Source organism: Culicoides brevitarsis, chromosome 2 (genome assembly GCF_036172545.1).
Source record: "Culicoides brevitarsis isolate CSIRO-B50_1 chromosome 2, AGI_CSIRO_Cbre_v1, whole genome shotgun sequence".
NCBI lineage: Eukaryota > Metazoa > Arthropoda > Insecta > Diptera > Ceratopogonidae > Culicoides > Culicoides brevitarsis.
Window position 1 is genome coordinate 15,806,643 of NC_087086.1, and position 25,334 is coordinate 15,831,976.

The 25,334-nt window shown below is 30.9% G+C and overlaps 3 protein-coding genes across 3 annotated transcripts in view; 2 read left to right on the forward strand and 1 right to left on the reverse strand.

Moving 5' to 3' along the window:
- Positions 1-11,009, forward strand: part of LOC134831047 (uncharacterized) — a 12,975-nt gene extending 1,966 nt beyond the window's left edge. The window contains exons 2-7 of the mRNA XM_063844686.1: positions 2,558-2,923; positions 5,252-6,174; positions 6,237-6,447; positions 9,058-10,581; positions 10,643-10,753; positions 10,810-11,009. Of these exons, the coding sequence (XP_063700756.1) occupies positions 2,833-2,923; positions 5,252-6,174; positions 6,237-6,447; positions 9,058-10,581; positions 10,643-10,753; positions 10,810-10,895 (2,946 nt within the window). The 5' untranslated portion in view covers positions 2,558-2,832 and the 3' untranslated portion in view covers positions 10,896-11,009. The remainder of the gene's footprint in view (positions 1-2,557; positions 2,924-5,251; positions 6,175-6,236; positions 6,448-9,057; positions 10,582-10,642; positions 10,754-10,809) is intronic.
- Positions 7,288-8,319, forward strand: LOC134832290 (intraflagellar transport protein 46 homolog). Its single transcript, XM_063846275.1, has one exon. It carries the CDS (start codon positions 7,288-7,290, stop codon positions 8,317-8,319), a length of 1,032 nt encoding a protein of 343 aa, XP_063702345.1.
- A 3,972-nt stretch (positions 11,010-14,981) lies between the features above and the next one.
- On the reverse strand, positions 14,982-23,565 carry LOC134828580 (ATP-binding cassette sub-family C member Sur). Its single transcript, XM_063841558.1, has 13 exons — positions 23,292-23,565; positions 21,810-22,018; positions 21,332-21,507; positions 21,037-21,270; positions 20,057-20,981; positions 18,169-19,996; positions 16,783-17,314; positions 16,571-16,728; positions 16,321-16,516; positions 15,883-16,266; positions 15,541-15,832; positions 15,290-15,486; positions 14,982-15,229 (listed from the first exon to the last, which is right to left on the reverse strand). Exons 1-13 carry the CDS (start codon positions 23,525-23,527, stop codon positions 15,059-15,061), a joined length of 5,538 nt encoding a protein of 1,845 aa, XP_063697628.1. The 5' UTR covers positions 23,528-23,565; the 3' UTR covers positions 14,982-15,058.
- Between the last annotated feature and the right edge of the window lie 1,769 nt (positions 23,566-25,334).

The following is a 25,334-nucleotide window of genomic DNA, read 5'->3' on the forward strand; positions in this document are numbered from 1 at the left end:
GTTATTTAAGAACGCGATTCATGGGGAAGTTTTTGCTTTCATATACGTAATTCTTATGGCATAAAATTAGATCTCATAATAATTTTTTATCTGGGATTTTTATTTTTTTTTCTTTTGAGTCACAATTCACGCGCTAATAATATTCGTAACTCGTGAATAAATAAGATAAAAAAATTATGAAAAATCCTTCATTTAAAGAAATATTATATTGATGTCAGTTAATTACTTTATTGACAGCTATAACATGTGCCAAAATGATAAGAGCCTACATTATAAAGAGACATATTTTTGATTACTTAATTATTTTCAGTTGGATAAACATGAAAAGTTGACTACAAAGTTTTTTTTGTATTTAAAAAAAAGATAAAAAAAAAATCCACGCAATATTTGCGACTTTAAACAGTTCCTCATAAGATAATGTCGAAAATTGTTTTCCTATATTATTAATTATTATTTTTTTAAAAATCAATCACTGTTTGTTCATTCAATCAATTTTTAAACTTAAAACCCTTATCAAGATCAAGATTTTGATAATTAAGTGATCATTCATAAACCAATAAAGTCAATAAAGTTAATTGTTTTGTTTATCACTAATTCGATTCGATTCGGAAAAAATAAAGAAGATAATTTTCAGGAACTAGAAACTGTCGGTTATTGATCGATTATTATTGATTCAATCGGTAATTCCTGTTCTTCAAGAGTTATTGAAAGTGATATCGAAAATCACTTGTGAAAGTTTTAAATGGAAAGTTTGAAAAAAGTACTTGAGTTGAAAAGTAGGAGACTTATAAGCAGAAAAAGCGTCTGACGAGGTTCTGAAGCATGTTCTTTAAAATAACACGTCACTCCAATTACGTTTTTCATCAAAAAGAATGCTCAACGGCTATATTTGGTATCGTTGGATTCGTTAGGGCCTAAGCTTTCAAAAAAACCTAATTTCAAAATTTTTCAGCCAGCTTCCTAAGAGTTATGGTCAAAAATGTCGAGTTTTCATACAAATTTTAAGAATTTAAGACAATACTTCACTCTGGAAACTATTCTTACAGTCATATTCGTCAAATAGATGAGAAACGTTGTTGAAGGACATTGCGAATCTGTTAAAAATTTCTGAGGCAGCAAACTCACTTTGATGCCATTCAAGTATGAAGAAACTCAAGCTTTTCAGTTGACGTCTCGGAAGTTAGTTCAGTTCAGAATTTCCAAATTAGCTCATTGTGTCAGTAGTGCAACTTCAGTAAATCATTTCATTATTAATATACCTGTAAAAATAATTTTCATCCTCTTTTAGAGTTTTTTTTTTTGAAAGATGTTTATCCGATTTTCGACTCTTCGACTAAAAACTTCTAGAACATTTTTTTTTATTTTCTCATCCAAACTAAGACTGATATTCATGACAATAAAAGTTCTCTTCTTCTTTAATTAGAATAATTCTAACAAGAATTGAAACTTGAACATTAACTTGCACATATAATTTAATGTGCAATTGCTCTCTATTGTTACTAATTATTAATTAGTTATTATTTAACATTCACAATTTCTGATTGAAGCTCCAACTCCAAGGTTAACCCAAATGGTTCACAGTAAATGGCTCATTACTTATACCGTAAACTATTTAGTTCCTGTTCAACAATGATAATAAAAAAACATTAAAAATATTGACATCATGAAATTATTCTTACTATTCTATCACAAAAAAAAGTTAAAAAATAATAATCAATCATATGATACTTACGTGATAAATGATACGAAAAAAAACATCATTTTTGTTTATTTTGGGTTTAGTTGACAGAAAAAATACGAGACGCCTCCATTAGCATGATATCAACATATTTTGCGGTCAGCGTGATTCAGTTCAAGAATTCTCAAACCGGTTTCATAAATTCTTGCTTCCAAGTAGCGCCGCTTGTTCTTAACCAGTTTCGATTTTGTGATTCTGCAGTTATTTATCGAGAAGTGATAAACAGGATTAATGACCGGTAATGTTTTTGAATAGTAATGAGGATGATAAGGTAGATCAGTTCCGTAGTCGAAAGAATTTTTATGGATTCTTTGTGCTAATTTGTTGACCTAGTGGAAAAATTCCATTTTTGCATAAAAAATTCTCATTCAATTTTTTTTTTAACTTTTGTCTGCCCCTGTTTAACACTTCAATATCAAATCGAAGGCAAACAAAAAAAAATAAAGTCATCGTATCTTCTTGCTATTCATTTTTTATTGCCATCAAAAATGCACGTAGACCACAACAATAACAACAAAAAGTAAAAAAAAAACAACTATGTTCAAATTAAGTTGTAATGATATAACAGATGTTTACGGCTGATAATTGACTGCAAAACACATATAATTAACGTACATTTTTGACCATGACAGAGAAGCTTCAATGAATGAATTTAGATAAAAACGTAAAAAAAAGTTAAATTATGTTTAACTAAGATTACAAAAACATTGACATTCATGAAGGACTGACTTTTTACTCAAAAAGTTCAAATAAATCACTTTTTTGGCATGGTTTGAATTAAAATAAAAAAAAAATTAACATAGATTCTTATCATTTTAGGTCACGGTGCATCTTTGAAATGATGACCAAAATTCGCAACAACAAAAAATTCGCTTAAAAGACAAGTCAACAACTCAAAATTTATCATAACAACATTAAAGTGCAATAAAAAAAGATAAAAACTATTGTCGTGACTGATAAGAGAAAAATTTAACAAAGTGCTCTTATGAAGTGACAACAAAAACACGTGTTTGACACGCAATTAAGAGGAATTTAAGAAGACTTGAAAATAAAATTGGAAAATTTCATCAAATGTCTCAATATTCTTTGAAAAAATGAATATTTTTGCAAATTTAATGAACATTGTCGTCATCTTGCTGAGCATTGGCGTCACAAAAAGCTATCAAGCGAATTCTGATCGACCAGGTAAGTCCTTAAAAAACACGAAGAATTTTAAGTAGATCACGTCTCTTATCTTCAGCTACATTGAAATTCAGTGTCTAGTCATGCCTTTGATGTCTGGATGATATATTTTCGCGTAAAATATTATTCAATCGTAAGGTATGTGGTTCCGCGTGAACTAACACCTACTTCACCTGTTACTTGTCGAGTTATGAAAATGTATGGAATGCAATATCCGTTTCGATCGTAGGTTTAGAAGTGGCTTATCTGTTTTACACGATCGAACTGGTTAAATCAAAATTCTGCATAGTTCTTGTAAACCTTGAAATTGCATTTTTATTGGGAAATGTATCGAAAGTGAATTAAATATTTTTTAATAAAAGCAGAATCAGGTCAATGTCATGATAATTTTAGTTCTCACATTCATTTAGTGAGAATGTGTGAAAGATAAGATATTTATAAAAGATTTCGTTTATTGAAATAAGCAGAAAGACGTCATTCTGAGGAAGGTAGACAAGATCTAGACAATGATAGTGAATTCTTTTAACGATGAAGATGGAAATATAGATAAGTGTGAGAGAAAATAGCAAACTAATGATGAGTGTAATCTGGATGATTTTCAGTTTTGTTCTGAAATTTGAGTTACAATTCGTTACAACTATAAAATTTTTCAGGAAATTAGAGGTTTCAACAATTAAAATTTTTTTAATATAATTTTATTTATTAAAAATTGCAGTTTTAACGAGCTACCATCAATTACTCAAGTGACATATTTAATACATTGATATCTTTGAAGCAATTAACTTTTAGTTCAGTGGCGTAACTTTCAAGTGTGAGAATATGGGAGTCATTCTACGAATCATCAAGATCATCATTTTTGACCAAGACAAGGTGTTTAAGAGTTCTTTCAAGGAAATTATTCGTGTATATAATGGAAAAATAATTTTCCTTTGTGAACCTCATGGATATGATCCAAATATAATATCATTTTTTTGCTTTCTTGTTTCATTAATATGTTTCATAACAATAGTACAATGGAAAATTAATATTCCTTCTTAATTATTAACAAGGAAATTCAAACATGAGTAACATAACAAATTAATTATGATGAAGCTCAACAATAAAGTGCAACAAAAAGCAACAAATTAAATAAGATTGAAACAGAACACGTCTAAGCATTGAAAAATGCAAGCATTTTATTAATTTTCTGTTTGATTCCGGATTATTGCAAGAGACTACTTACGGAAGTTTGAATCAAAAAAACTTTCTCATATAGCAGAATATACTATGACATTTCCACAAAACACCTTTCCATCTGTTTAATGACAACAACCATTCAGAATTGTGACATAATATGGGTAAACTATTATGATATACTAACCACAGTGAAAGAATTACTACTTAAGGATTTCAAATCAGAAACAATATGTAGGTTAATAAACATAAATTGGCATCTTCCCTGTTGTACTTTACCTTTAATTAGGAAAATACACAGAATCTGAGAGTTTATGTAATAGACAAGTAATTAAATTAAAAATAAAACTAACTGCATATATTATTTATTAGAAATTAATTTAAAGAATTTAGAATTTAAAGAATTAAAATTTCAAAGTAGAACATACAAAAAATAGAAACCTAGTTATTTAATAATGAAATTGTGTAGCTAGGGTTTTATGTCTTAACCGAACAAAACAAATATTACGAATTTAAAGTGATTTTTTTTAAATCTATATGATACGAATATCTTTAACCTTTTTTAATAAAATATATAAAAACATTATGAAATACAAATACTGAATAACTACTTACCCCCATTTTAGTACGCCACTGTCCAACAACATCAAATTGTACGTCATTCTTACCCGTTAACGAGCAGCAACAGGTGCCAACTTTCAATTTACTGTTGATTTGAGTAAATCTATTCAGTTTTAATTGTTATTCGTGTTATCATTGCCCATATAATAAAATCCTACAGCTGACTACAAAGATCGAGATCGAATGTAAACGTGCTTCTTTATGATTATTATCTAATTAAAGCCTTTAAAAATGCATAAAATTTGCATTTATCTATTGGTATTGATAGTTGCTACTGTATTTAGTATATTTAATTCACGAGATCGATTATTATAATTAACAAAAAATTATTAGGAAAAATACTTAGTAACTGAGAAAAGGAAACTGAAATGATCTATTTTCTTAAGAAATCTTAAATTTAATCGAAAAACAATTAAAATTATGTTAATTGAGTGACACGTGTTCCAATTGCATCATATTAACGGAATGTCTTGAATAATAAATCATTTTTCTCAATACAATGTTGCATTAACTTTGATTTTTTGTTTTGTTTCTCAGAATGTGCCAACATTACCTGTCTCGCCTTAGCAGACACCAATCAAGGACAACAAATCCTCGAAATCGGTGAGAAAATCGTTCTCAATACCACAGGATGTTGTCCAAAACTACAAACCATCTGCGACACGAAAGTTTGCCCGAAACGACCCTCAAGTTGCGCCAACAAACTCGCCGAAATCGAAGTTATTGAAGGTCGTTGTTGTCGCACTTATCGCTGTCTTGATCCCGTGGACAAATGTCTCATCGAACTTGGACCCGAAAAACTCATTCTTAATTCGGGCGAAGTAATTCCCGATCCCTTTGATCCATGTGTTCGTCACGAATGCAAAAAAGAAGGCCAGAAATCGATCGCTATCACCACACAAGAATTTTGCGACGAAAACTGTCCCGCGGGATACTTTTACAAAAAATCCGAGACAAAATGTTGCGGAAAATGCATTCGTGCTGGATGCCAATTAGACACGAAATTCTATTCTGTCGGTGAAAACTGGAAATCTGACGATAACTGCACAATTTTTGAATGTTCAATAACCGAAAGTGGTTTGTACCAAATTTCGTCGTTCCAAAAGTCGTGTCCTCCGATGAGCAAAACGTGTCCAAAGGAGAGCCAATTCATGAGTGGATGTTGTTTGTACTGTAATGAAACAGCGATTAAAGAAAAGTTGGAATATAATCCGGGACAAGCGCCTTTTAGTGAGGCGGAAAATGATGAAAGACATCCTTGTATGAGAGAATGCATCGAAGGCGAAACCAAAACTTGTAATTACACTTTTGTCGTTGAATGGTATGAAACACTCAGTAAAGCGTGTTACGATTGTCCTTATAACGCGACGGATTGCGAGAGACCGCATTGCATTGGATCCGATGGAGCTCGAAGATCTGTTGTTGTCATTAATCGGATGATGCCAGGACCCACAATTGATGTAAGTTTTCATAATTTTGTTGAAAAAAAATATCTAAAAAAATAATTTTTTAAATGTTTTAGGTATGTTTAGGTGACACAATTGTCGTTGATGTAAAAAATCACTTACTTGGCGAAAGTACGACGATGCATTGGCATGGCTTGCATCAAAAGGAAAATCCTTATATGGATGGAGTTCCTCACATTTCTCAATGTCCCATTCACCCGCATGCCACTTTTCGATACAAATTCAAGGCAGATAATCCTGGAACGCATTTCTGGCACAGTCATACAGGTAAGGAGTTACTAAGTTGTCTAAATTTTAAATAAAAGCTCTTAAGTCAAGTTAAGTCAATACTTAAAAGTTTCGACTTAAGCTTAATTTTAACTTAATACTCGAACTTTTGTAGAAAAATAATTATTTTTATGAGAAAAATTGATATTTTGAAAAATTAATCTTTTAGAATCGACTTAAGACCTAGACTTAAGAAACAATAAATGAACTTAATAAGCTTTTACTGTTGACTTAAGCCCAAAATTAACTAACTTTGACTTATTTTCAAACAAAAATTATTGAGACAACTGTTATTGACTGAACTAAAATTTCGAAATTTAAAAAAAAATCTAATAAAAATTACTTAAGTTTAAGTTAAGTCAATATTAAAAGTTTTAATTTAAACTTAAGTTCTAGAAAAAGCCATTTATTTTTGACTTAACCACCATATACGAGAAAAATTATCAAATGTTTCATAAAAAATGATAGTTTTTGAAAAATTAAGCATTAAGTTTACTAAAAATTTTAACTTAAGAATAAAAAAAAAATCAACTTAATTGACTTAAGCTAAAAGTCAACTATTTTTAAATAATTTTTGAGCAAAAACATTCAGTAAATCGCCAAAGACTCTTAACAGATTTCATATTTTAACGTTAGGGCAAAAAATTCCCATAAATATTTATTAAAACAACAAGTGTTTCAACAAAAACAGAAAACTTAGCGTTTAATTGCGTTTTTGAGACATTCACGTGTTGCGCTTAGTTACCGTTACCAAGTAAAAAAATTAAAGCAAACAACAAAATTTTATCAAACCCATCAAAAAAAGGCTCTAAAAGTAAAATTTAATATTTTCAACCAAAAATGGATCATTACGACGAAGTAATCGAAATCCGTAACGGACCAGAGATCGATAGCCCTACCGACTTGGATGTCAAAAGTCAAGTGGATTTCATAAGCGGCGACAAGCAAAGTGATTTCCTTGCAATGTCTGATCAAAATCCCCCATCAATGGGCTCCAAAATGCCTGGTCGAAACAAACCTCCTGGCGGTTTTCGTGATCGAGAAGAGTCCCGCAGCATGTCCCGTAGCATGAGTCGCAGCATGAGTCCCGACGAAACGAGCGAAAACAGCGAAAGTGTGTCGCGCGACATGATGGATCGCGGTGCAATCGGAAAAATTGATAAAGATGGAGCAACCGGTATTCAAAAGAAGCCTTCTGACGTGACTTTTGACCCGCGTGAATATGAAAATGTTGATGCGCCCGCTGAAATTAAGGAGTTAATGCAATATATTTCACGTTACACGCCGCAACAAATCCCGATCGAATACAAACTTCGTATTTTCATCCCGGATTACATTCCAGCTGTTGGCGATATCGATGCATTTCTGAAAGTGATCCCTCCGGAGCCGATAAACAAGGGAACTGGTCAAGCTTTGAACGTTTTTTCGAAATCTTTGGGATTGCAAGTCGTTGACGAGCCTTGTGGGCAGCAAAGTGACGGAGTTTTGCTTCAAATGAGATTTCGTTCGATTTTTCCAAAGGCTTTGGAGACACCGTCAGCTGTCGCAAAAAGCCCGAAGGATATTGAAAGATGGGTCAGTGAGATACAAACTTTGCATATTAATCAGCCGTCGCAAAATGTGCTGCAATTGAGTCGAAAGATGCCCGAAATTGATGGTTTGATGTCGGAATGGCCGGAACAGATGGAAAAAGTCTTGGATACGATTGGATTTCCGCCGACAACGTTGGATTCGTCATTGTCGGAATATTGCGCGATTGTCTCGAGCTTGTTTGATATTCCGATTAACAATCGTCAGAGTCACATGGATTACATTACGATGCTTTATACTCTGTTTTCTTTGTATATCGCTGTTAAAGGCGACGTTAATTAAGCTCGTTTGCTAAAAAATAATAAAGTTTTGATGGAATTTATAAATTTTTTCATTCCAAAAATTTTTTTTAATCTTTGCTCTAAGAAAGAAAATTTTTTTTTCGTACCAAAGTCCATTTTTTTTAATTTTTTAAAATTTTTTTTACTAAAATTTAGACAATTTTGAGAAATTTTTTATCAAAAATTTGACTTTTTGTTGATAATTTTAAGTTTTTAATTCAATTACAAATCGATTTTTATTATTTTTAAAAATTAAAGGAAAAATAATTTAATTTTTTTCTTTTAAAAACAAGTTTAGATTTTGTAAGTTTAGAACAATCGAATTTTCAAAATTTAAAATTTGAAAAATTTCTTTCTCTTATTAAAAAAAAAAAAAATTAAAAGAAAAATTTTAAAATTGTTGTTTTTTTTTGTCATTTTAAGGATTTTCGCATTTCAAATCGATGATAATATAGCTTTAAAATTTTTAACGGATATTTTTTGAATTGACATTTTCAAATTTTTGGTTTAAAATTTTTCATATTTCGTCAATTTGTAGATCAAAATCAACATTTTCAAACTTTACATGAAATTTAGTTGAAAAAATTCTTGTAAATATTAAAATTTTTTACTTTAAAACAATTTTAACACAAAACTTTCTTAAATGTCAATTTGAAAAAAATTCCGTTATAAACTTAAATATAACTTTTTTACTAAAATACCTCTTAATTTATACTAAAATACCTCTTTTTTCTTTCAGGAATGCAACGCGGTGACGGCGCCTTTGGAGCTCTAATCATCCGACGTCCCGTAACATCAGATCCTCACTCAAAATTATACGATTTTGACCTTCCCGAGCATATTATGTCACTCAACGATTGGGCTCACGAACCCGGTGTCTCCATGTTTTCATCGCATCATCACTCCATGGGTGACAACAAACCCCCAAATTTGCTCATTAACGGCAAAGGACGCTTTTATCAACGAACTGAATTAGAACAGGATGCAAGTACTGTCAATATTGTCACTGAAAAACCATTTAGCACAAGCGAAATTGTTGAAGAAAGTACCGAACCTGAATCTACAACTCCTATTTTTGACTCTTTTGATCAATCTAGTAATCGGCAAAAGCGTCGCCAACGAATTTCCGCCCCAAATGAACTTTCGCCGTTTGAAGACGTTCCAGAACCAAGAAAAACGGGTCATCACATCAAACGCGAACGTGTCCTTCTTGCGTCGGAAGAATCTAAATTCATGCCTTTGGAAATTTTTCACGTCACTCGCAACTTCAGGTATCGATTCCGTGTCATCAACGCTGGTTTTCTCAATTGTCCCATCGAAATTTCCGTTGATGATCACAATTTAACAGTTATCGCTTCAGACGGTTTCGATTTGGAGCCTCTGGATGTCGCTTCTCTCGTTGTATATGCCGGCGAGCGTTTCGATTTTGTCCTTCATGCAAACAAAAAAGTCGAAAATTACTGGATTCGTTATCGCGGGCTCATGGATTGTGACGCCCGGTTCACGTCAGCGCATCAAGTTGCGATTTTGCGATATAAAAATGCCCCGTTAGAAGATCCAGAGGAGGAACCAACGTACGATTATGTCAGAGAAGGGCTGCAATTGAACGCTTTGAACAAGGGATCTGGCGAAGAAACGACAAAAACTATGGCGGAAGTAAATGCGTTGGATGAAGATCTTCCGGAACTGCTGAAACCCGAACCTGACTACAAATTTTACGTTTATTACGACTTTTATGAGAAAGATAATCCGCATTTTCATCTCGCCGGGCAATACGGATTCACGCAAATCGAGCATAACAACAGTCGGGTGTTGACGCCGCAATTAAATCACATTTCCATGAAGATGCCATCGCTTCCGTTGATGCCGGCGCATAACCAGCTCGACGATTCCAAGTTTTGCAATGAAAGCTCACTCGCTGCGAAAGGCATTGATTGTCGCACGGAGTTCTGTGAATGCAGTCATGTGTACCAAGTGAAGCTCAATTCAGTCGTCGAACTGATTCTCATCGACGAAGGTTTCGCGTACGACGCTAATCACCCATTTCACTTGCACGGATACGGATTTCGGGTAGTTGGCATGGAACGAATCGGCAAAAATGTCACCGTTGAACAGATTAAAGCTCTTGATGCTGCGGGAAAAATTGAACGTCGCTTGAAAAATGCTCCAATTAAAGACACAGTTACGGTTCCGGATGGCGGTTATACGATAGTGAGATTTTTAGCTAATAATCCGGGATATTGGTTGTTACACTGTCATATCGGTAAGTTATTAAAAGTTGATAAAATCAAATAATTACTTAATAACGAACGCTATTTTTGTAGAATTTCACGCTGAAATTGGAATGGCTTTGGTAATTAAGGTGGGAGAAAATAAAGATTTTGTTCCAGTTCCTCAGGGATTCCCAAAATGCGAGGATTATATGCCAGAAAATGGTAAAAAAATTATTTTCATCTAAAAAGAATGAAATTTTAATTGATTTTCGTTTCAGATGACAAAACAAGTAAAGCTACTTTAACGCCTGTGACTTCGATCGGAAGTCTTATTGTGATATTTTTACTTTTAAGGTTTATGTAAAAAAAAATTGGTACTTAAAGCAAGTGAAATTTAAAAAAATTTACATTATTTTGAACTGCAATATAAAAAAAATTAAAATTTTTAATTAAATAATTAATTTTTGAGAAATATTAATATTACAAAAAAATAAAAAATTTAGAATATTTTTTTTAATAATTTTAAATTGATTGAGATACCTCTATTTTTTAATTTCAAATTTTTAATTTATTTTTTTAAATAAAATAATTTAATTTTTAAAATTTTCAAATTAAAATTTTTCATTTAATTTATTAAATTTAAATTTTATTAAATTTTCGAAAAAATTATAAAATATAAAAAATTTTAAAAATTAATTTTTTTAATTTAATTTTTTTTAAATACTTTTTTTATATAGAAATTTTACAATTATTTTATTATTTGTAAAAAATAAAAAAAAATAATGTAATTTTTTTTTATATTGCACTTGCCCAACATGAAAGTCATTACGCTTCCTAGATGATAATTTTTATTAATAATTATTGAAATAAAGACAATTTTTATGAATTTATCGCTTTTAACTTCTTCATAGGAGTTCGACCCATTTTTACCTCAAAAATATAATTTGACTCGGCGATAGTTCGATTCATGCTACCAAAGTGAACTCTACTGTGAAGCTTATAAACTCCCGTGAACATCCCCGGAGGAATTAGTTTCTCAGATTCTTTTGATAAATCAAAGTCAGTTACGTTGTACCAACCGATAAAAGGACAGCCTTCACGTAAATCAGGCATTATTCTCTCAAAAAAAGCTCCGAACCGACCAATTATGGGATTTGTACTGTCAAAGACGTCTTTTGCTTTGCATGCTAAAAAAGAAAAAAAAATGGAAAGAAAATTATTTTTTTGAAAGCAAATTAAATAATTTTACCATCCAGATCGAGATTAAGTATGTGAGGTACAAATTTTCCATTTCCCGATTTGTAATAAAGTCGAATGTGGTCCTAAAAATCAATTAAAATTTAATGAAAAATTATTTTTGAAGGAAATTTCTTACAAAAAAGTCACTTATGGGAGACTTAATTTGAGCTCGAATGTTCAAAAGTCGCCTCTTTCCGCGATCGACAGCCGTCACTTCACATCTATGAATTTCCGCGTATTTTGGGTGAATATTGAAACACTCAGCGCTTAATGAGGTTACAGTATATAAACTCTAAAAATGTCTTAAAAATTAATTTTCGATGATTTAATGAGTTTTTAAGCCTTACCGACTCCACATAACAACTAAGCATCAGAAAAATTAAAATTTTTAAAAAATTCATCATCGACTGATCACTTTGGAATTTTATTCAACAATGATTTTTGACAAAAACAAAACAAAAATTTTTACCTACTTCCGAAATTTAGATAAAAAAATAATTTTAATTGTTTATTAAATATTTATCTGATGAAATTTAATCCAAAAATATTTTTCACAGTGATTTTTTCTATGCACGTGACTTCATAAACGCCTTGTTATTCAATTTCACCTCAAAAATGTAATTTATTTCGCCAATTGTTCGATTTGTGCCTCCAAAATGAAGTCTATGGTGCAATTTATAAATTCCGGTTATCAATGCAGGAGGAAAATACTGTGGTGCTTCTGCTGTCATGTCAAAATCTGTGATGTTAAAAGCTCCTTGAAAGGGACATCCGTCTCGTAATTCTGGAATAAATCGTTCAAAAAAGGCTCCAAAACGACTTATTATTGGATTGTCGCTGTTAAATACTTCGGGAGCCTTGCAAGCTGTGAAAAAAATTTAAAAAAAAATTTGTTTCGAAATTTAAATGTAACTTACCATCTAAATCGAGGTTCACGACATGAGGCAAAAATTTTCCATTTGAAGATTTCGAGAACAATCGAATGTGATCCTTAAAATTTTTAAACTTCAAAAATATTTTAAGCAAAAAATTGAAGAATTTTTACATAAAAATCATCTAAGGCTTTTAAAGTCGTAACTTCAAAGTTTGCAATTCGACGTTTGCCTTTATCCACAACAATCACTTCACATTTTAGGACTTTCAGGTACTGAGGATTAAAGTTGAAGCATTCCAAATTTACTGAAGTTATGAGAAATGGATACTAAAAAAATGTTTTAAATTATTTTTGACTTAAAATTTTATTTTTTCGAATTTTTACCGTAACTTTAAATCCATTTGAATTATGGAAAACTTCCAAAAAAGTCAAGAAAAAATAAAATTTCGTCATGTTTTTGACCGAAACCCTCTCTGAAGACTGATAAGATAAAAAATTGTTGACTTATTTGAAGCAAATTATTAAAATAGTCAAAAACAATTATTTTGAAATTTTCCTTAATTGATGAAATAATTTTATTTTTTTTGATTATTTTGACATTGTCAAAGTTGGTTTATTCACTTTAACGTCGAAGACAAAACTGGTCTCGCCAATTGTGGCATTTGTGCTGCCAAAATAGACTCTGTTGTAGAATTTATAGGTGCCCGCAAGCATAGCGGGAGGAAAATAGTCTTCTACCTCTTTGGAAATATCAAAATCCGAGACATTGAAAACTCCCTTGAAGGGACATCCGTTACGCAATTCAGGCAAATATCGCTCAAAAAAGATGCCAATACGACTTATTATTGGATTTTTGCTATCGAAGACTTCAGTTGCTTTGCAGGCTAAAATTTAAAAGAAAAAAATATTTTTTTAAAAATAAGGCGAATAAATTTAATATTTTCATTTTTTGTCCCATGAGGATTTTCTCGAGGGGGGGGGGGAAATAAAAAAATAAATATTTTCGAATTTTTTGTTTGTAATTTTTTAACGTTTTTAGACGTTAAACGTTGATTCTTAAAATTTATTTAATTTTAGTTTATATTATTTTAAAATTTGAACTTAAAAGTAAAGAAAAATCAACAAAATCTCCCAAAATAAAAATTTAAAAAAAAAAAATAATTTTGGTCACGTGACTTTCAAAAAAATTTTTTTCAACATTTCAATAAAAAATGTCGTAATTAAGCAAATTTCTTTAGTTTTTTGTATAATTTTACCATAAACAGTAATTTTCATGATTTTTTAATATAAAAATTCCAAAATATGTCAAAAATATTTGTATTTTATATTTAATTTTTATTTTTCCCCCTGAATTTTTTCGACAAAATCCGAGGGGGGGGAGACAAAAAATGGATATATTAAATTTATTCGCCTAATTAAAAAAAAAATCACCATCTAAGTTTAAATTGACAACATGAGGTAAAAATTTTCCATTTCCTGATTTGTAAAATATTCGCACGTTATCCTAAAAAAAATGAACTAGAAAAAAATAAAATATTTTTTAAAATAAATTTCTTACAAATAAATCGGAAAGTTTTTCCTTAAAAACGACTTGTAAATTCAATAATCGTCGTTTTCCTTTATTCATTGTGGTTACATCACATCTCACGACTTCAACGAGATTTGGATTAACGTTGAAACAATCCATGCTGATTGATGTCAAAGTGTATGGAAACTTAAAAACATTTAAAAAAAAATAAATTTTTAAATATTTTAATTTTTTCTCGAATTTAAATTTTAATTAAAAAAAATATAAATTAAAAAAATTGAAATTTTATTATTTTTAATCGTATTTCAACCAAAAAGTACCAAAATATGTTAAAAATTTTATTATTTTTTTAGCCTTTTTATTATTTTTTTTTTATATTTTTTTTGCCTGAAATATTTCGACAAAATCGAAGATGTAGTGAAATAATTAAATTTAATGCCCTTTGATGATAAATTAAATTAATAAATATTTTAAAACTTTTTTAAATATTTTTTTTAAATCTCACTGGCATTTTTATTCCAAAAACCACATCTGCAGCTGCTAAAAAATTTAAAAATAAAATTATTTTCAGCATTTTTGTGTTTTTCCACTGAAATTCTGCTGAAGACTAATTTTGCAAATTTATTTGCTTGAGTGACATCAGACTTAAAAATTATTTAAATTTAAATTTTTGTATCAAATTGACACTTGAAAAAGTACTGAGGCCTGAAATTTTAAAAAAATAATTGATTTTTACCACATTTATTTCAAATTTGACATTTTTCTTCAACAAAGTTATAAAATATCTTTAGATTAGGTTTTTTATGGGTTAGGAAGATTTTCGCAATTCAGTCTTATTAGTTGTAGCTTTTAATTTGACACAGAAACTGCTCTTAGAAGTTTTTTTTTATAGTTTTGTTGTTCTTGTCTCCGGTTGTTGGATATCCGACGCCTTTAATAATGCTGCAAATTTACTTTCAGGATCCAATTTTAAGGCTCTTGGATCTCCATCTTCGATAATTTTGCCATTTTCAAGTACAATTACTCGATCATAGTCCAGCAATGTGTGTACACGATGCTAAAAAAATTGTTAAAAATTCAAATTAACTCAAAAAATTCACAAAAAATAATTTTTTACCGCAATATTGATGATTGTACGTCCATTAAATGCTTTATTTACGGCTTTCAGTAATTGTTGCTCGCGATAAGAATCTAAACTGCTAGTTGCCTCATCAAGTATCAGACAAATGGAACCACGAAGAATCGCTCTTGCGAGACAAAATAGTTGTCGTTCACCTGCACTGAAGTTCAAACCGCCTTCTTTGACTTCAAAATCTAGAAATTTTTTTGTTTTATTGAAAATATTGTTGAAAATAAGGGAAAACTTACTCAATCCCTTTGGTTGTGCGTTCACAAAAGCCTTTAATTGTGCGATTTCGAGTGCATTCCACAATTCATGATCCAAAAAATATCCTCTCGGGTCTAAATTTTCACGCAAAGTCCCGCTGAACAAGAAAACGTCTTGCGGAATGATCGACAAACGTGATCTAAGATCCTCCAAATTAACGTGGGAGATATCGACGTCGTCAATGGTGACAGTTCCTGCTGTTATTTGAACTGTTCGGAACAGAGCCATTGCTAAAGTTGACTTTCCGCTTCCTGTTCGCCCACAAATTCCGATCTAAAATTTAAATTTTTAAAAAAATTTCATTAAAAAATATTTTTTTTTACCTTTTGTCCCGCTGGAATGACAAGATTTAATCCTTTAATAACACAATCCTTGCCTCTTTCGTATCGAATTGTCACATTTTCGAATGAAATATCGCCTTTTTGTGGCCACGAAATGGGAACAGACTTTTTTGCTTCAATTTCATTTTCTTCACACTCACGATCGTTTTTTCCATTATCGATATAATATTGTAATCTCTCAACAGCTCCTATTTGCATTTCCATATCGGCGAAAAGTTTGACGACCCAATTTAGGTAAATTGGAATTAACAAGGTGTAATTGATGGCGAGACCAACTAACGACGAAGAAGTGCTCTCAGGATACACAGATGCGGTTATTAACGACGTTAGAATGGCTAAAAAGACGATAATTCCTCCGAGATAATCCTAAAAAAAAAGTTTTTTCATAAAAATTGTTTTGAAATACTGAATTTTTCTTACCAAAGCGATTCCCAACCATCGATTACTCGAGTTCATGATGTTAAAAGCAACATTATTGGCCTCAATTTTGCGAAATAACATCTCCATGAAACGAGATTCTTGATTGTAAGCTCGAATTGTGACGACTCCAGCGATTGTTTCAGCAAAATGGGACAAAACGGGTGAACTTGTTATGCTGTCCAAGCGTTGAAGTTCCCTAAAATCACAAAAATTAATAAAAATTTAAAATTTTGTTGAAATTAAAGCTTACCGTGACGAACATCTGTAGAATTTTTGTACGACATGGTATAAAATGCAAATTGGAATTGTAATTAAAAGGAACCAAGGAGTGATCGCAGCGTTAATTAGGATGGCACAAACACACAGGAGCACAAATTGAAACAATCTTTGGATTGTAGCTGCGATTTTCTGAAAATTTTCAATGAAAATCAATTAAAATTCAGTTAAAATCAAATTTTTTACCTTATCAACCACTGCCACATCATTACTAAAACGATTCAATATCCTCCCAATCGGAGTAGTTTGGAAGTAATATAACGAATTTCGTAAAATCGCGTCCGTGAGTTGTTCATGCAGCACTTTTCTTGCCTTGGAGCCTGCCAATTGTCCCGATGGAGTGGTGATAATTGCCATCAACAGACAAATAACCGACAAAATTGTGTAAATTTTGAAGTAATATTGCACGTCAGACGAATTATTGTCGTCGTTGGTCCAATTTTGGAGCCAAACGTCAGTGTAGACACGCAACAATTGCCATCCCAAGGCACTGAAGAAGAAAATACAAACGAATTTGATGCCGCATGACTTGAGATAAAGTTGATAGATGTGACGAGGGATTTCTCCGTATTTACGTTCCTCGTCACTAACTAAGCGTTCGCTGATTGTAGCGAGATCTTTGGCGGCAACAGCTTCTTCTTCGGGCTCGTCGCTGTGACGACTGATGGTTGACATGAGACGTTGTAATGGCGGCGGGGGTTGTTCCTCGTTGATGCTTCTGTAATACGAAAAAATGGGTTTTAATGAATTTTAGAGAGATTTCAATGAAATTTAATAGTTTTGACCCTAAAATTGATATTTTAGCATACAGAAAGATAAAATGAATCAAAACTTTTATCAATTTGAGATATAAATTGTTCAAAAAAGCTTCTTACGAGTCTTTAAAATTTTTTTTTTACATTTTTCAATGATTTTATGAAAAAAATTACTCAAAAAGTTCTTCAAGTGTCTCAAAGAGAATCGAAATAATTTTTTTTTTTGAGATTTTTGACCAATCAAAGACAACAATTTTTCAAATGATTAAAAATTTTTGCTTTTCAGACAACTTTCGATCCTTTTTGCGACAAAAATTGTTCAGTAAATTTTTTAAAAAGCCCAAATTTTATGTTTTCGTATCATTTTTCGTTACATTTTTTGGATTTTGTGTCAAAAATTATTCAAAAAGTTCTTCAAGTCTCAAAATATTTTTTTTTTTGTAAATATCTAGGCAAAATTGTTCGAAACAGTTTAAAAATTAAAGTTTTTTTGATCAATTTGAGACAAAAATGTTCTAAAAGAGACCAAAATTGAAATTTTTTAATAATTTTCGATAAATTTAAGACGAAAATTCTTTAAAAATTTCTTTTAGAGACTTAGAACTGACATTTTTAATAATTTTTTGTCAATTTAAAAATTAAAATTTGTACCAAGTTCAACTTTAAAACAGAACAAACAAACAATTTTTTGAAAGAAAATTTAAAAAAAAAAATCTCTAAAATTTCTGTTTTAATTTTTTTTTTACAATTTTTTATTTTTTTGGTAAAAATTTTAAGTTTTTTTAGAATCTCAGTTGAAAAAATCAAAAATACTTACTGAATCGATCCATTATTCTTCCATTTTCCACGCAAAAATCCCGTTTGTTCGTTAATTGACTGCGTTCTCTTCCTCCTCGATGACATCCGTCGAATAAATTGTCTCAAACTCACTTTCCGACTTTTATCGAATGCCTCCAAATCCGCCGCTGTCAAATTATTGCTCGAGCTATTTGTGTACTGCATCGGTATTGGCGACGAAACGTGTCGCGTAACGGGCGTCTTTTCATTGATATTCTCATGAATCGCGTTCCCCATCGGATATCGCAGCTCCAACGACGTACAATTCCGTTTTCTTTGGGTGCCTTTGCGACGCAGAACCACTTCGCCATCATTACATTCGTCAATCGGAAGAGGCAAATCATGCGTCAGCAACCGAGTTCTGATCGATCCAGTCCGTTTGCGAAACGACGAGAACAACGACAACCGATTGTTGCCTGCGAACGAGTCTTCTTCCAAAATATTCGTCTTTTGAAGTCCCAATTTTGCGATATTTTTGAACAATCTCCATCTCTCGTGCGCTGTTTTGCCCGGACTGACGTCATTTTCCTTACTTATCGAGGCATTCCATTCCTGCCAAAGCTCAGGATGATCTTTTTCTATTTCTTGCAAGGTTCCTGCGGCAAGAACACGATTCTGGTCCATTGCTATGATGACGTCGGCGTTATAGACAAGTTGAATTTTTTGCGTTACCAAGATCGTTGTTCGATTATAGCGAAGTAGAAGTTTTTTTATGCAATTTTCTATGATGGATTTGCCGACTTCGTTATCCAGCGATGACAGTGGATCGTCAAGGAGCACCACATTAGCGGAAGAATACAAGGCCCGAGCAAGACAAATGCGTTGACGTTGTCCCCCAGACAAATTTATGCCGCGCTCGCCAATTTCCGTGAGATCTCCGCTTGGTAAAAGTTCAAGATCGGGCAAAAGCGAACATGCTTCAAGCACTTTTTGGTATCTGCGAGGCCTATATGACTCGCCAAAAAGCACATTTTCTCGTATTGTTGCGTTTAACAGCCACGGCGTTTGCGGCAAATACGCAATTGTCGCATATTTATCCCATAACAAGGTCCCGCCATCGAGTTTGAACATCTCATGCAACAGCGCTGACAACAGGGAACTCTTTCCGCTTCCATTTCTTCCCACAATTAACGTTAATTTGCCCTTGGGGATCGTTACTCGGCACGGAACAGTCACGGTACTCACAAAATCTTCCTTATTCCACGAAAAAACGGCATCGTTGATGGACGCCACAAATTCTTCCGATAATTTTTTCGATAAATCCGCTGAATTTCGTTGACTTTTCGACGATTGCTTGCCGTATTTGACAGTTTTTGTTACGGGACCTCCTTTTTTCAGGTTTACCTTCTTCCGATCCAGGCTGTTACTGAGACACGAAACCAAATCTTGGGTATTTTCCTTCATCCGGATGCGGGGCAGGGTGTTGCAAGGTGTCAGTGACGAGTCTTCCGGCGGTGAAACTGGTGCAAATTCAGATTTTTCGGAGATTTCTCCGTTTTTTTGTTCCAAAATATCCAGAGAAGCGTCACTTTGACTCAAGAATCTTGCCATATTTTTAACTCCTTCGAGTTCTTTTTCCACTTCAGGTTGCCCGAGGAATGTTTCGAGACGTTTGGTGCTCACGATGGCACTAATTATGATGGGAATCGTGATCGGAAAGATGAACAAAGGAACGGTGAGTTGATTGAAGAGTGCGAGAGCGGTAAAAAGGCGACTTGCGGTGAAAGGAATGTCTTCATGGGAAATGTTGAAGTAGATTAGGAGAGTTACGAAAGTAATTAGAATCGAAGAAACGTAAGTCAGGAACGCTAAAATTAAAAAATTTTCATGAAAAATCAGTTTTAAGACAAAAACTAATGAAAACTTACTCATCAAAGACCAATAAATGGAATCTTTGTCCAAGTAAACCAACTCTTTATTCCTCAGAGTTGTAATTTTTTCCTTGAACAACTTCTCCCACGCATTTAATTTGATCAATTTAATGCCAATTAACACTTCATTAATTTTCTTTAGTCGCTCATCGGTGCATTCGGTGCCTTTTTTCATGTTATTCGACATCATCTTGCCAATGAGAAATTGCATCGGAGTCATTGTCATGATACAAATGAGCGATCCATAAATTGCACTTGCTCCCAATTGACGATAAAGTAAATAAATGACGACGGAAATCTTCAAAGGGATCGCCCAAACATAATGCGCGATCCAAAAAAAGGACATAACGTTGAAGGTATCTTCCGACATGAGGTTCGTGATGTTCCCAATATTGTTCGCTTTGTCATCGTCGAACAAATCTTGACTGAAACTCTTTCGTGACAAGAGATCCGGTTTCGGTTTTGGCTCCGACGAGTCTTTTGATCCCGATGAAATTCCATTTGAGATGCATTTTGACGTTAAAAGCATCGTTTTGCGGTAAATTAATCCTTGAAGAGCATTTTTCAACTTAATTCCTTCCATATTGACGAAATGCGTGGAAGCTTGCGATAAAGTTCCTTGCAAAATGGAAAAAATCAACACCATTAACGCAATTATCCATCCGTTGTACATGAAATCATTCCAATTTGGGAAATCTAACGCCACAAAATCCATTGAAGTAACTTTAATTTGTGTGAAATTTCCTGAATTTGTCGTAAAATTCCTCGCAAGAGACTCCATTTCGATGTAATTAACAATGTATGATATCGATAAAGGTCCAACAAGTCCCGAAAGATCCCCAAATAATTTTAAAATGCCTCCGAAACAAAACATTTGCCAACAATTGTGGAAGTAACAGGACCAAAGTGACGATTTGTTGATCTAAAAAATTATTTTAATTAAAAAAATTGTTTAAAAAGTTTAATTTTTAATTTACCTTTGAATATTTGTGATAAATGAACAAAAATTGATCGTAATGAAAACGGGCAGTTTCCTTTTCCGGCAATTTTCCAAGGTCTTCCAGCTCTAAGGGCTCCCAAAATCCTTGCCACAGTAACGGTGTTAGCCACCAAAAGGTCAATTTCGAGAGTAATGTGCTTTTTTTCTTGGAAAATCCCTCGGATTTTGTTTCATTATCTCCTGATTCAGCGAGAACTTTTGGTTTCAAGTACTGAAAATACACAAAATTTTTAGTTTTTATGCAGAAACTTGAAAAATATAGAAAAACAAACCTCCAAATATCGCGTAACAGCATCCGTGACAATCAGTGCAAGTAAAATCATGAAATGGATCAATGTGGTAAATGCCTGTAAACTCCATACTGGCAGCTCGTTGGTTAAATGATGATATTTCCACACAACAGGTATGACTTGGATTGATTGTATCAGTATAGGAAGGTACAGTAATTCTAAAAAAAATATTAAATTTTATTAAAAATTGTTTTATTTTAATAAATTAATTAAATAAATAAAAATTAAATTAAAAAAATAATTATTTAATAATTTTAAATTATTTTTTTTATAAATATTTATTTAATTAAATTTTTAAATTAAAATAATTTTTAATTAATTAAATTAAATTATTAATTTTGTTTAAAATTATTAAATTATTTTTTTTTATTAAAATTAAATTTAATTATTTAAATTTTAAATAAATAAAAAAAATAAAAATTTAAATATTTTTTTTTTTTTAATAAAAAATTTTACTCACTCGATTTATCACAAATTTCGATGAACCTCACGAAAATTCCAAGTAAAATATTCGCCAGAAAAAGTGTCGTTGTGTACATCAGGGGCCAAATTGAGTCGACTTTCGTTGCAATAAGACCTGATTGACAGACTTGACATATATTTATAAACAAAAGTATCAGCAGTAATGTGAATCGAAGGTCGTGCAGTCTGAAAATGTGCGGCTCAGATCTGGAAAATAAATATTGGAACAAGTGAATAGGATGACCATGAACCCATAAAAGTCACATTTTTGCAAAAATTGATCAATTAATTTTCTATTTTTTTTTTGTTTTGCTAAAAAACGTGTTGAATAATCGATTTTTTTTTGGGTAAACACTTGTTAGAGATACAATCAGCTCAAATATTGATTTTGTGGTTTCTTCGGTTTTTTTGCTGTTTTTTTTTAAATAAACGAGAAATATTTATAATTACATTAGCGTTAAAATAAATGAACCATTTCCTTACAAATATTGAATAACTTTACAAATCTCGAGATATTTTACATGTCAATAAAAATTAACAGACGTCGTTTAAAAAAAACACGCGAGTAGCTCTGATTTTTTGTTTATTTATTTTAATGGCATTTTCTCTCGTTCTCTATTTTTGCCTAACGGCCATTGCCGCGATGCATTTTGATTATTATGGGCGGCCTTGACCATTCTTTGTGTATATCGCGAATGGGGTTTCCCTCATATGTGAGTGTGTGTGACATATTATTTATTAAATATTTGTTTTATTTTTTTTTATCGCATTTCAGAAGAATTTTGGAAAAATGTGTGATTTTTGACGGATTTGTGTTGAGTATTCAATGAAAATTCAATTTAAAGGACAGTTTAAATAATTTTTTATTCAAAGAAAAAATTTTCGAGGCAAGAAAAATTGTTTTTAGAGATTTTTTTCGTTTAAAAATAAATATTTGTCATTAAGGCAAAAAAAAAAATAATTAAAAAAAAATTATTGAAAAAAAAATTTAAATTAAATTAAATAATATTTAAAATATATTTAAAAAAAAAATAAATAAATAAGAAAATTAAATTATTAAAAATAAAATTTTTTAACATTTCTTTTAAATATTTTTTTTATTTTTTATGAAGATTAAAATATCTTAAATTAATTTAATTAAATTAAAAATTATTATTAAATTTCATTAACTTAATTTAAAAAAAAAATTAAATTGAATTTATTTTTAAATAAATAAACAATTTTTTTTATTTAATTTTAATAAAAATTTAAAAACTTTATTTTTAAATTAAATAATTTTTTTTAATTATTTAAAAAAGATTTTTTTTACAAAAAAAAATGTAAAAAAAATAAATACGCTTAAGTCTTTTTTCGTAAAAATTATTTTTCCAACCTGACATGTGAGTCAAGTTGAACAAAAGAAAAAAAAAACACAAAAGACGATAAAAAATTAGTAAAGTATGTTTAGAAGAAGCCCTAAAAGAAGTGAAAGTGGACTTACTTGCATGTTTGCGCGAATCCATTTTCAACGTCGTTATTTCCTTGCGTTTCGTTGCTTTTATTACCGTTGCCACTCGTGTTCTTGTGCTGCTGCCGATTTGCTTGTGTGAAATTCCAAAAATAATTATATTTCCACAAATAAACAACGGCAATTAAACAAATGCAAGCGATTGAGGTCACCGAAATCAATCCGATGAAATAATCCAAATGGCATGTTTCCTGCGTAAATTTCAGCATTTTCAAATATTGAAAATTTCTGGTCACATTTCCGTGCCATGACGTTGTTGGTAAGATTTGTTTATTTTTTATTACGAATGAATCACATTTATTAAATAACATTTTTTTTTAGTTTTTTTTACACTCTCACTTGTGTGTTATTTTTACATGTCGCTCTTATTTGTTTGTTCAGTGCATTATTTGATGCGTTATTGCAATTTGAATACATGAAGAACATATGTTCTTGTTGACGGTGCTGATGATGATGAAGCCATTAGCGACTTGGTGTTGTTCTGATTTTTCTCACTTTTTTCACTTCCTCGTGTTTCGTTGAAGAAAAAAAAACGAAAATTAATTTTCTCCGTTTAATCAAACCAATTACGGGGTTTATTTGTCGACTTTATTAATTTGATGCTTTTGTTTATTTTACGATTGAGTTTTACAACACAACACAGAGTGACATGGAACAGACACGATTCGTCTATATTTAGCGTTAGACGCACTATGGTGCCTTCTTTTATGCGTGATCTGGATTGAATTTTTTTCTTTATTAACGCTTAAAAAAATAAGATAGCAACAAAAAAGCGACCGAATGTCACGACACGCCAGAACGGAATGAGTGGAATCCCCTTTTTGGTGCGAAAAATAAATTATTAATTGACCCCATGGCTGTTAACATCAATCGTGATGAAAATTGCACTTGACAAGTGATCTGCCGACACTGAATTTTGCGTAAAAGGTAAATTTAGTGAAGTTTACTGATGGTTTCAACGAACTTTGTGATGATTTTTTTGACTTAAATTTTTCAATTTTTACATTTTTATTAAATTTCATGATAAAATTTCAAAATTTTTAAAAAATTACAAGAAACTTGGGATAAAAAATTAAAAATTTTAATAAATTTTTCTTAATTTTTAAATGAATTTTAAATAAAAAAAATTATTTTAATTTTTAAATTTTTTAATTAATATTTTTTTTTAATGAAATATCATAGATCGAGTGAAGTCAAATCAAATAAGTTTTTTTAAATTTTTAATTAAATAATTTTCCAAAATAAAAGTTTTGTATTATGCCTTTCAAAGTTTTATTGATTTTTTTTTATAAAAAGTCATCAAAATCATTGAGAAAAAAAAATTATTTAGAACTTTTTTATTCTGATTTTCACTCAAATTCTAATAAATTGTCCATAAAAAATTTTGAAAAATTAAAAAAATTAAATTTTAAAATATTTTTTTTTAATTTAAAGTCCTTTTTATTAAAATCTTTTAATTTCATTTCAAAAAAAAAATTTTTTTAATTTTTATTTTTTTAATATTTTTAAAACTTCACATGACTTCTTAATATAAAAATTTTTTAAAAATATTTTTTCATTATTTTTTTTTATTTATCGATAATTTCGTTGAAAACACCCGTCAAATCAGTAATTTTCCAAACAAAAGCAATAATTCATCGCAATTGAGTCACTTCATTACTCTTTTTTCGTAAATTTGCTATCAAATGAACTATGATCGCTTTGCACCACACTTCCATGCCTAATCCACTTAAGTTTATGAGAAAAACAAAAAAAAAATTCATTACTCAATGATTTCTTTTTATTGACTTTTTGTTTTAACTTTACGGCAATATTTAAATAGCATGCCTAAACGCTCGGTTTTTTGTTTAATTACACATTTTTTTTATAAGAGACGTCAAAAGTACCATAAAAAACGCAATTATTGTATCTTATTATAATTTCCTGCACTTTTCTTTCGAAACATTCGAGACAATCGTCAAAAAAAATACCGCTGTTTGTCAAATGACATAATTGTTTTGCTCACGTGTGTGATAG

What these genes read in the sequence shown, in the direction of transcription:
- LOC134832290 (XM_063846275.1), top strand. Translation starts at nt 7,288, where the DNA reads ATGGATCATTACGACGAAGTAATCGAAATCCGTAACGGACCAGAGATC.
- LOC134828580 (XM_063841558.1), bottom strand. Translation starts at nt 23,527, where the DNA reads ATGCTGAAATTTACGCAGGAAACATGCCATTTGGATTATTTCATCGGA. An exon ending in TTCTACAGATGTTCGTCACG is followed by an intron (nt 16,517 to 16,570) that starts GTAAGCTTTAAT and finishes TTGTGATTTTAG; the next exon opens with GGAACTTCAACGCTTGGACA. An exon ending in TCATTCCAGCGGGACAAAAG is followed by an intron (nt 15,833 to 15,882) that starts GTAAAAAAAAAT and finishes TTTAAATTTTAG; the next exon opens with ATCGGAATTTGTGGGCGAAC.